Below are 12,650 nucleotides of genomic sequence, written 5' to 3' on the forward strand. Positions count from 1 at the left end.
GTTTCAGCTGACGCCCTATGTCATGGAGAATACCTTTTCTCACATACTCCTTGCCCAATTGGTCGCAGAGGTTTTATTGGGCTGTTACTCTCACCATCTTATAGATTTCAACCCTTTCTTTCACCTCAATCTCACTGCTTTCCCTCCTTTGATGTCCACTCCATCTGTCTATCCGCTTCTCTACCTCTCCAAGTAGCAATCATTTACTGACCCTCTGATAAGTCCCTCTCTTCCTTAGAAACATAGAAACATAGAAAGATGACGGCAGAAAAGGGCTACAGCCCATCAAGTCTGCCCACTCTACTGACCCACCCCATTAAGTCTGAGTGCATATGACTTAGTTCCTTAGCTCGACCTTCGTAGGGATCCCACGTGGTAATCCCATTTATTCTTAAAGTCGAGCACGCTGGTGGCCTTGATCACCTGCACCGGAAGTTTGTTCCAATGATCCACCATCCTTTCTGTGAAGAAGTACTTCCTGGTGTCACTACTAAATTTCCCTCCTCTAAGTTTAAGCGGGTGCCCCCTTGTGACCGAGGGTCCCTTGGGAACGAATATGTCGTCTTCCAGCTCTACACGACCTGTGACGTATTTAAATGTCTCAATCATGTCACCCCTTTCCCTGCGTTCCTCTAGAGCAGGGGTCTGCAACCTTTAAGACATAAAGAGCCACTTGGACCCGTTTTCGAAAAGAAAAAAAAACTTGGAGCCGCAAAACCATTATAAAACAAATCTAACACTGCATATATTGTTTCTTATCTTAATGCTATATACAGGATCACTAAATTGAAAATAAAATCATTTTTCCTACCTTTGCTATTTGGTGATTTCATGAGTCTCTGGTTGCACTTTCTTCTTCTGACTGTGCATCCAATCTTTCTTCCTTTCTTTCAGCCTCCTGTATGTTTCCTCTCCTCCAGACCTCATTCTCTCCCCCAACTTTTTCTTTCTGTCTCCCTGTTCCCCCTTCTTTCTGTCTCCGTGCCGTCCCCCAAGCCACTCGGTTTGCTGCCACCGCAATCGGGGAACAGCCCCCAAGCCACCGCCGTCCCAAGCTTTCCCTGCAGAAGTGTTGCGCTGACCAGCATTCCGCTCCCTGACGTCAATTCTGACGTAGGAGAGGAAGTTCCGGGCCAACAAGGCATTTCTCCTCATTCCATCCAGCCTGAGCCCCATCTCTCCTTGATCCAGCATTTCCCTTCTGTGTCTGTCAGAATTACCATTCCACCTATTTTCCAGCATCACCCTTCTTTGTGTCCATCTCACCTATATCCCTATCTCACCATTTTTTCAGAATCTTCATTTGTCTCTGTCCTTGTCTTTACCCCATGTTCACCATTTGCCCTTTCAATGTCTTTATCTCCCCCCCCCCCACACTTTTTCAGCATTACTTCTATGTCTCTATTTCACCTCCTCTTCATGTCCCCTCTGTATCTCTATCCTTATTCAGTAGGTCCTGCTTACCCTTTCTCTTCTTTGTGTCACTATCTCCATTTTCAGCTTTCCCCCCTTTTCCTTTGTTAATGCACCCTGTAGCCAGAATCTTTCCACCCTCCCTCCACTTCGGCCCAGCCCAGTATGAAAGATTTCCTTTTGTTTCCCTCCCCTCTCTCTTTCTCTCTCTCTTCTCCTCCCTCACCCACGAGTCCTGCATCTGGCCCTCTCCCTTCTACCTGCACTTGGCAACACCCCCCTGCTCCGCGGCTCTCTTCAGCAACTCGTCAGCAGCAGTGATCAAGACAAGCTGCCGACATCGAGGCCTTCCGTCTACGAGTCCCGCCTTTGTGGAAAAAGGAAGTTGAAACAAGCGGGACTCGCAGAGGGTAGGCCCCGACGTCAGAAGCTGCTGCTGAGTTGCCGAAGAGAGCCGCGGAGCAGGGGATGTGGCCGGAAGCAGGTAGAAGGGAGAGGGAGATAGGAAGGCTGTAGATCTCCGGAGCATGACACCGACCCCGGCCAGGATGATTTCTTTTTCAGGCACCTTACAAGTCCAGCGTCGCGGCGGGAAATAGCCATGCTGAGCAGTGAGCTCAGCACTACACAGATGAAAGCCTTGCTTGCTGATTGGTCCGGCGGCACGGCGGGGCGGGGCCGCCGGACCAATCAGCAAGCAAGGCTTTCATCTGTGTATGTGCTGAGCTCACTGCTCAGCATGGCTATTTCCCGCCGCGACGCCGGACTTAAGCTGCATGCCTGCGTGACACACTACCGGAGCCGCAGCAAAGGTGGAAAAGAGCCGCATGCGGCTCTGGAGCCGCAGGTTGCCGACCCCCGCTCTAGAGTATAGAGCTACAATTTGCCCAGTCTTTCTTCGTATGAGAGACCCTTGAGTCCGGAGACCATTCTAGTGGCCATCCGCTGGACCGACTCGGCTCGAAGCACATCTTTACGGTAATGTGGCCTCCAGAATTGCACACAGTATTCCAGATGAGGTCTCACCATGGCTCTGTACAGTGGCATTATGACTTCATAATCATATCATATCATAACATATCAGTGTAACACACGCAAAATATCTGTGCCATGGAAAAAAAATGACTCAATTACCGACAAGTCTGCAGAAGTCGGGTTTACTAATAGTAAAACCTGATTCAAAATAGCCAAGCAATTGTTAGTGAATCAATCGCCTGGCTATTTTGCATGGGGTTTTGCTAATTTGCATGGGAGGATCACTACAGGCTTTAGTGAATGGGGTTGGAGGGAAAGTTGGTCGCAAACTGATTGGTACACGATCGGTTTGCTTTGTGAATTTGGGCCTAGATTTCTCTAGCTATTTAAATGTGGCCTTTTAAATGTCAGGACACTCATAAAATATGGGCCGTAATGTTACACTGATTGTAAAATGTGTGTATAAAAGACAGCATACATAAACACACTAGTGGACTCACAGAGATTTGCTCTACAAAGGTTGTGCAGAATTAAATGAATAAAACAAATATTCATTTCAGCATGTTAAAATAAGAAATAAAGGTTAAGAAATAAAAACTAAGGAATATAAGGTGATGCCTTTTTATTGGACTAACTTTATATGTTTCTTGACTAGCTTTTGTGAGCTAACACTCTCTTCTTCAGGTTTGAAATGAACGAGCAAAAGATGGTGTTTTCATAGAATACAAGTAATCATAAAAATCATTCCAGCAGTGGTATAAAGTGGAAATGCTGGTGAGGTGTGGGAAGAGATTAGTTTCTTGACTGACTGCTAATAGCCTAGAAATGTATTTACTTTAGTGGAAAGGTACTATTTGGGCTTTAACTTTTATTTTTGTACATTCAAGTAAAGTAATATGGAAACTGCACTATTTTAAGAAAGAGTAATAGATCTTATGATGACAATCTTAGGTGTTTTCTTTAATTCTATAAGGTCCCTTACTAGGTTGTTGTTTTTTTTTAAATCATATTGAAATATGCAGTAAGGAATATTATCTACTTGTGTTAACCAAGCTCATGGTTGAAAGTTATCATACAAAATTAAGAACAGAGAAAGTGAAATATTCATCTTTAAAATTTTAATAATATTATTCTGATTATTAGATTGAAAGAATTAACAGAATTAGCCAAACTTAGACTTAAGGAGAAAAAACATTCTTTCAAATGTTGAGTGGCTTTAATTTTACCTTTATTTCTCTAGATCATTTTGATATGATTTCTAATTGTGATTAAAACCCCTTCCCACATTGGGTGGTACCACAGTTACAAGCATACAGTTTACAAGCAGGTTTAAGAATGTATGACCATGAATTAGTACTCTTAGCAAGCTTCAAAGCAAATGTGCATCATGACTTTTTGCTTGTCTTTTTGCTTATTTTGTAGGTTATTTTTATTGATCCAGCACAAGAAGAAGCTGTTGATTTTGTTAAACTAGCTGATCTGTTCTATCGCCACCATGTTCCTCTTCGGTAACATATCTACCATATATTTGAGTTAAAATTAATACTTGAATATTTTGTGTTTTAAAATATCCAGGAAACAGTTCTGAATTTTATATCTTGCTTAAATCAAAAATTACAGTCAGCATGTAGTTATGATTTTCTAATGAAAATGAGGATTCCCAAGGCCATGCAAGATAGTAATTTTCAAAAGTGGATGATGTCATCCAGTAGAGTTTGAAGTGAGAGCAGTATGTAAATGGGCTTCAGAGTTTTCTAGATAAATCTATTATGTATGTGTAAGAGTTCCCACATTGGAGATTTTTTCCTTAAGTCCAACCATTGTCTATTTTTTAAATCACAGATAAGGTAACATTTTATTTCCTTTGGTGGTGCTTTTCTTTCACTGGGTTACTACCTCAGTTCATTTTATGTTTTCCCATCAGAGATGCTCTACTTAGATTTTATGTTGAAGTTTTTAAGTATTCTTAATTTTTTTTTTTGCATGACAGAGGCTTGCACTGACATTGGCATATCAAGTGGCATTGGACAAATGTTTTAGTCCTTTGATTTTACTTCAGGTATTTTGCAACTAATGTCCCAGAAGTAGAAGAAACCCATCAGCGGTTAGCATATCTGGGTTTACAAAAAAGGTTTGGACAAGTTTCTGAAGGAAAAGTCCATAGTCTGCTATTGGGGAAACTACTGCTTTTCTTAGGATCACTAACATGGAATGTTGCTACTATTTGGGTTTCTACCAAGTACTTGTGACCTGAATTAGCCCACTGTTGGGAGCAGGATATTGGGCTACATGGACCATTGGTCTGACCTGGTATGACTATTTCTTATGACTCTTTGAAAGCTCCTGTATAGTGGAATGCGAAGAATCTGAGTTTGATTCCCAGTTTATATTGTTTATGCCCTGGGCCAGTCAGGGCTGGGCATGCTGTTGACACTGTGTTCAGTGGCCTTCAGGGCAGGAGTATGTCATAGTATCACACACAGTGGTTAAATAAAGAGCCTATGATTGCAGGGTTCCAAAAGGAGCCTTTATATGTTTCAGAACAGTTCTGTTGATAAAATTACTGGACCGAGTAAATTGGGAAGGAAAATAAAATAGTAGAAAATAGCTTCAGATATTTGCAAAGAATTGTTTTGAATTGAGCTGGCTGCCCAAAGGAACAGCCAGAAACTGCCTGGCCCAAAATAGGTAATCAAGAAATGCAGCATTGCCAAATAACTTATCCCAGTTAGCTTTAGGATCCAGTTCAAATGCGCATGCATAATCTTCAAGCTTCTCTATGGAATATTTGACCCTTTTGTCCACTAATGTTGGAATACCCTTAGACTTTGCCATTTGAGAAACACACAAAGATATGTTAGCCTTCCCTTCCTTTAAGGGAATTAAATCTGCTGGGAAGCTCAGTCGATCTTTTGTTTTCAAGTTTGTAGAGATCTGGAATGAACTTCCTGACTCCATTAGGCTCTTAGGCCAGCTGCAATTATTTCGTAAATTCCTGAAAACTTTGTTGTTCTTGCAATTTTTAAATGGTTTAACTACAGCCTCAACAAAATGATATTATAGTTAGTTTTCTTATGCTTTTCTTATGTACTTTAGTTTTTAATTAGTTATTCCTTTTCCTATGTTTTCTGCTATATACTCTAATCTTAATTATTTGTGAACCGAGTCGAGCTCCAGTGAGAGATGACCCGGTATATAAACCAAAGATTAGATTAGATGAAGGAATACCGTATATACTCAAATATAAACTGAGATTTGGGGGCCAAAAAAAGGCCCCAAAATGGGGGTTTCAGTTTATATTCGGGTGAGTGCTGATCCACCTCCTTCCCAAACCAGTTGCAGGCCTCTGCCAGGCCTACTGTGAAACCTGGTGGTCCAGCGGTGGGCTGGGACCGGAGGGGAGGGATCCCTTCTATCTCCTGTCCTGGCCAACTCTAATAACTTTTACCTTCCTCCCCCCTTCCCGGCATACCTTTTAAATATCTGGTGGTCCAGCATGGGCCGGGACAGCAGGGATCCTTCTCACCTCCTGTCCCAGCTGATTCTAATAATTTTTACTTCCCTCCCACCTTCCCCGCATACCTTTAGAATTCCTGGTGGTTCAGTGGTGAACTGCGGCAGGAGCGACCTTCCTTCGCTCCTTCCTGTGCAGAGCCGCTAGCTGATTGGCTGCTGCGAGTTCTTAGCTTAGCTATTTAGCTATGTGATATAAGGTTCCACATTAGGAGTCGCCACCCAGAATAAGGATCTAGGAGTTATTGAAACTCTGTTTAGTGTTCAGCAGTTAAGAAAGCAAATAGAAAAGCTGTCAGAAAAGCAAAGATGCAAATGGAAGCAAAGATAGCCGATAAGATGAAATTGGGGGGGGGGGGCAAATCGTTTTTTAGATATATAAGTGATAGGAAGAAGTGTCAAAATGGCATGGTGGGGGCGGGACAAATAATGCAGAAACAGATAAGAATAAGGCTGAACTGCTTAACAATTATTTCTGTTCTATGTTCACGGATGAAAGACCGGGGGCAGGACCGCAAAAAACAAACAAAAATGGGAATGGATGTGTAGTAGACCACAAAAGATTCTCAGAAGACTGTATTTATGAACAACTAGCTAAATTAAAAGTAAACAAAGTGATGGAGTCTGATAGGATACATCCAAGTATACTGAAGGAACTCAGAGGTTCTGGCAGCTCCATTGTTTTGTCTTTTTAATGCTTCCTTCCGGTGTGGTTCCAGAGGACTGGAGAAGAGCGTATGTAGTCCCTCTGCAGAAGAGTGTAAGTAAGGAGGAGATTCGGAATCACAGGCCGGTTAATCTGACCTCAGTAATGAGTAAACAAATGAATGCTTAGTTTTATGAGAGGCAGGTCTTGTCAGCCAAATCTGATTGATTTCTTTGACTGGTTGACACTGAGAGAGTCAGGGATTCTCCCTCAATAATGATGATGATATACCACCAGGTAGCAGGGGGCACTAGTCAGAGAGAGAAGGAACTACAACCCCTATGATGCATTGGGTTCAGCAGCTTAGGGCTGAGCTAACCGAGAAGAGGAGGAAGAGCTGCTGGGTCACAGGGGAGGGACCCAGGCAGACATGAGTATATCTGTTCCAGTTTGAGAGACATTCAGGAAGGCCCTTGGAAGAGAAAAGAACTCCATAGCTTTCCCCTAGATGTGGCTGAGGCAGAAGTCATGGGGAAGCTAACTCCACTTGAGCTGAAAAAGAAAGACCATACAAGATGAAACGGTTACTAACAGCTTGGCTGAGGGTATCTAGGCTGTATGTGTGGACTAGTTTTGTCACCTGTGGAGGTCCCAGAGGGAACATAGCAGCTAGGGAATCTGAATGGAAGAGCTGACCTGTTTTTCTGATAGAATCTGCTGGAGGTAAAGTTTGTCTTTATTCAAATGCCTGCCCAGAACTATGATTGAATGCTTCATAAAACTGTCTCTTGGAACTGTGATAAAGATTGTGTTTGGCGCCTGGCAAGCACTATTGGGAATATAAACTGAAAGTAATGGGAAACTTGAAAAGCATAACTGTTATATATACATATACAGCAGAGCTTCATGGACCAGTCCATAAATCAGTAGCAGCCAAGGCTGAGGGCATGCCTTCGTGTAAAGGGAACGTACTTCAAACATCTACTTAATTGAAACATTACTTTTTGACTTTACATTTTTCAGCAAGATATGCCATAAAACTTTTCATTTTCACAAGGTAGTGTGTTGTGTTGTGTTGTATATGTGTGTATACATATACACATACACACACACACACACACATATATATATGTGGTGTGTGATCCGTGGCTGTGTTCCATTTTAGAACACAGCCAGGGATCACTCTGACCACTCCCCTCCTCCCGCCCTCACCAACCCAACGCAAGCTCAACACACCTCCCGCCCTCACCTCACCAACTTGAAGCAAACTGGAACATACCTCCCGCCCTCGCTCACCGCTGCTGCCGCTGATCCTCCTCTTCGGGGCAGCCTGCAATCGTGGCCGGCTTTGGCGGGCCTCGCGGGCCGCTTTTCGGCCTCAGTGGCACGTTCCCTCTGACACACGAGATCGCATCAGGGGGGAGCGTGCTTCCGGGTTGGGGAGCGGCCTGCGAAGTTCGCTGGGGCCAGCCACCACGATCATGGCCTGCTTTGAAGAGGAGCAGGCCAGAAGACGCCGGGATGGAGGGAGGGTAAGCAGAGGGATTAATTCAGGGGGCCAGAGGGAAAGGGGGCTGCTTTGGGGGAGAGGGGTGTGCTGGGGGGAGACAGAAGGGGCCATGGAGAGACAGGGAGAGGGAAAGGGGGCTGCTTTGGGGGAGGGGTGTGCTGGGAGGAGACAGAAGAGGCCATGGAGAGATAGAGGGAAAAGGGGGATGCTTTGGGGGGGGGAGGTGTGCTGGGGACAGACAGTTTTACTGTGGGGGGAAGACAAAAGGGGCCATGGAGAGACAGGGAGAAGGAAAGGGGGCTGCTTTGGGGGAGAGATGTGCTGGGGGGAGACAGAAGGGGCCATGGAGAGATAGGGAGAGGGAAAAGGGGCTGCTTTGGGGGGGGGAGGTGTGCTGGGGACAGACAATTTTTCTCTGGGGGAAGACTGAAGGGGCCATGGAGAGATAGAGAGAGGGAAAGGGGGCAGCTTTGGGGGAGGGGTGTGCTGGGGGAGACAGAAGGGGCTATGGAGAGATAGGGAGAGGGAAAGGGGGCTGCTTTGGGTGGGAGGTGTGTTGGGGGCAGGCAGCTTTGCTCTGGGGGTAAGACAGAAGGGGCCATGGACAGACAGGGAGAGGGAAAGGGGGCTGCTTTGGGGGAGGGGTGTGCTTAGGGCAAACAGCTTTGCTCTGGGAAGACAGAAGAGGGCCATGGAGAGACAGTTAGGGAGAGGGAAAGGGGCTGCTTTGGGGGGTGGTGTGTGCTGGGGGCAGACAGCTTTGCTCGGGGGGGGGGGGTAGACAGAAGGACACAGACAGCAGCCAAGGAGAGAGAGATAAAGAAACACAGACAGACACATCTATTCTAGCACCCGTTAATGTAACGGGCTTAAAGACTACTATATATATATATGGCATATCTTGCAGAAAAATGTAAAGTCAAAAAGTAATGTTTCAATTAAGTAGATGTTGAAATATGCTCCCTTTACACAAAAGCATACCCTCAGCATTGGCCGCTACTGATCTATGGACTGGTCCAGCTCAGCCCAAACATTCTGGTGGGGTGGGGTTTTTTTTTTCCATTTCAGTGTGTGTGTAAATATATACCATTTTTCTCCGAAAATAAGACACTATCTTATATTAATTTTGGGCTCAATAAAGGCAATAGGTCTTATTTTCTTCCTAATTTCCAGTTCTTCCTATTTTCTTTCTCTCCCCCACATGTGCAGCATCTTTCCCTCCCTCCCATTCCCCTGTGCAGCAGAACCCTTGCAGATTTTATCCCTCCCCTTGTGCAGCAGAACCCTTGCAGCTTCTATCCCTCCCATCCTTTGTGCAGCAGAATCCTTGAAGCTTCTATCCCTCCCTTCCTCCCATCCCCCGTGAAGCATCTTTCTATCCCTCCCATCCCCCAATGCCGCGCCCCCCACCCCACACTGACCCTTTTATCTCTCCCTCCCATCTGAACCCTGTCCATAAGACCGAAATACCTGGTAACAAATGGTAGCGTTGGCAGTACAAGGCGGTATGTCATCAGCAACAAGGCACACGGAACGCCCGGGTGTGAGAAGACCACTATGCAGCCTGTGCTGCTGACGCTGCCGTTTGTTACTAGGTATTTCGGTTTCGCAGTCAGAGTTCGGATGGAAGGGAGAGATGGAAGGGTCAGCAGGGGAGGGGCAGGCAAAGCACTGCTGCTGGCGACTAGGGCTTATTTTCGAGGGTAGGGCTTATATTAAGACCTAACCCCAAAATCATGCTAGGGCTTATTTTTGGGGTAGGTCTTATTTTCGGAGAAACACCGTTTATTTATAGATAGATATATAGTTATCTACGTACATTCTTTTGTTTAATTTTGTTGAGAATTGTTTGTATTTTCATGTCTATAATCTGTATTTTTAGTTTTAATTCTGTTTAGATTTCACCTTGAACCCTTCATGTTAAGCAGGATAAAAATATTAGATTAAAGAAATGTAATTCCTGTAAATGTTTTGTAAAGTCTTTCATCCTATGCTTATGCCTTTGATAGGGTTGTTTTGGGGTTGATGTTTTTTTGTTTTTTTGCATATTAGAAGCGTCTATTTTTAATATGAGAATCATGAGTAGAGGGATATGCTTGGAAATTGTCTAGTTGTAAAAGTGCTTAAATATAGCATTATTTTCAAACTTCTTGAAGGTGAACAATGAAGAAAGGTAGTTTTATTGCTCTTAACATCCTATAACTATTTTGTCTATAGAATTGGATTTGTTTTTGTTTTTAACACTGAAGAAGTTGATGAAAATGAGGATGCTGGAGCGGCTCTGTGGAGAGCTTACAAATATATTGCAGAAGAATCTGACACCACTCAAGCTTTCATGTCCATGACCAGTGTTAGTATTGGTAAATAAATACTGTGAATCTGTTGAAAGCCATTATTGGACAAGAAAATGTGCTACGACCAATGACTAAAATTAAATGGTATACATAGAAATCAGCAGTAATTAGTTGATGTCCTTTTTGCATGTTTTAATTAAATTTAATAGTGTGCAGGGGCCTGAACCAATTTGGGCTCGGGCCCGTCCACCACAGGCTGCCAGCAGCAGTTCTACAGGCTACCGGCGGCTGACCCAGAAGCCTCCCTCGAACACATTTGCATTTTACTTCAGAAGGAAGGCTTCCGGATCAGCCACCAGCAGCGTGTAGGAACCACTGCTGGAAACCTGAAATGCTGCATGGACTGGGGGGATGGGAAGGGAGGGAAAGATAGACTGCTTGAGAAAAGGAGGGAACGAGAGAGGCTGCTGAACAGACTGAGGCAACGGAACGTAAGAGAAAGGCTCACCCAAATTTTGCTGTCTGGCTACACCACTGATTGTTTGACTTATAATTTTATAATAAGATTTCATAGAAAACACACTTCTAAGTTTAAACTTGTCCATTTGTTCATAAATTCTTTTATACATAACTGGACCATTTATATATCTGTGAATTAAAAAAAAATTAGGAATTCCCCAAAGCATAAACGTTATTAGGAATTAGTATGAATCTTTGAAGATGTGTTTGGAAGAGTCATGGGAATGGGTAATTTTATGTGCAGAGATGGTCTGTGCAAATTATGTGTATATGCATTATAGTGGAGGGTTTTGGGTCAAGGTTAGGGTGGGGATTGCTACAATATGGTATACTTTTTCTATTTTCAAAAGTATATGCATTTTTGGATCTGAAAAGTACTTGCAGAAAAAGGTGATAAAATGTCAGTAGGTTTTTTCCACCTCATGAAATGTTCGGCATGGGAATAGGTGATATGAAAATGCTATGCACTATATATGTATTTTGTTTAATTACACAAGGCAACAAAAATTTTTTTCAGAATCATCTGACAACAGCACATTTTCCTAAATCAGTTTTCACACTGATTTCAGATCTGCTATTAGTGTTTTTTCAGTCACGTAAACTTATGACTAATGTTAGTTTATAGTGTTTTAGCATATAGGGTTTTAAGAATTGCAGCATCAGCTTAAAGAAATGTTGCATTATCTTCGGTCCAAAGTCAAATAAGCACACAGCATAGCATAATTATACAGGACTGTGTCACTTAGCAACCAATATTTCTTCAAAAATGCTTAGAGTATGATTTCTTTTTGTGAGTTGTGTTTGGATTGTTACGGCACAGCATCCAGCATTAGTCAGCCATCATACTCTCATTCCAGAAACCTTGATAGCGACGCTCCATTAACTGAATGTTCTGGTGAAAACGTTCTTGCTTGTCACTCACCATACCAAGATTTTTCAGAAAAAAGGCAAGATGTGAGTGCAAAAAGTGTATTTTTAATGACATGCGACAGCCAAGTTTCTGATATGAGTCAAAGAGATTCTTAACTCCTTCCTTGTATAAAGGAGACTTATGGTTGCCCAGAAAGTTTTCCACTAACCACTTGAATGCCTCCCAAGCTTCAAGCTCAGCTACTGAGAGTGATTGCTTAAAATCTTCATCATGCATAACAGACTTGATCTGTGGGTCTATAAATATCCCTTCCTTCAGTTTTGCAGTGCTTATTTTTGGAAATTTCTTAACAAGATATTGAAAACTGGCGAGTTTGCTTTAACCCATGTACTTTACCAGTTCTTCATCAACCCCAGCTTGATATGAAGAGGTGGAAGAAATATTTTGAGGATCCACCAATGGCATAAATTTCACACTGCTTGTCCCTGGTTTATAGGTATCCTTCAGCTGAAAGACACACTTGACATAATGTTTAGCTGTAGATCTACTATCCCAGAAGCACATGAAACAGCAGTATTTAGTAAATCTTCCTTGCATTCCCATTAGCATGCCAGTGACCTTCAGATCACCACAGATGTTCCACTGGTGCTTCTAGTAAATTCTTCATATTCTCATAAGGTTCCTTTAGATGAGCAGAATGGGCAATTGGTATACTGGGTTTGGAATTTCCGTTGTGCAATAACACTGCCTTCAAGCTTCTCTGTGAAGAATCAATGAAGAGAAAGGAGGAAAAATGGTTGACTCGAATATAAACTGAGATTAGAAACTTGGGTGATTCTGATGAGTCAGTCTACAAAAACCGGACATCCTTGCCAAGCCCATTATTAATAATAGAATACCGTAATACAG

The 12,650-nt window shown here is 43.2% G+C and overlaps 1 protein-coding gene across 2 annotated transcripts in view; it reads left to right on the top strand.

The window, feature by feature from the left end:
* Nucleotides 1–12,650, top strand: part of UGGT2 (UDP-glucose glycoprotein glucosyltransferase 2) — a 448,230-nt gene that overhangs the window by 189,967 nt on the left and 245,613 nt on the right. For both annotated transcript variants that reach the window (XM_033949012.1, XM_033949013.1), the window contains exons 14-15: nucleotides 3,811–3,896; nucleotides 10,275–10,407. In XM_033949012.1, coding sequence (XP_033804903.1) covers nucleotides 3,811–3,896; nucleotides 10,275–10,407 — 219 coding nt within the window. The remainder of the gene's footprint in view (nucleotides 1–3,810; nucleotides 3,897–10,274; nucleotides 10,408–12,650) is intronic.

Source organism: Geotrypetes seraphini, chromosome 6 (assembly GCF_902459505.1).
Source record: "Geotrypetes seraphini chromosome 6, aGeoSer1.1, whole genome shotgun sequence".
NCBI classification, from domain to species: Eukaryota; Metazoa; Chordata; class Amphibia; order Gymnophiona; family Dermophiidae; genus Geotrypetes; species Geotrypetes seraphini.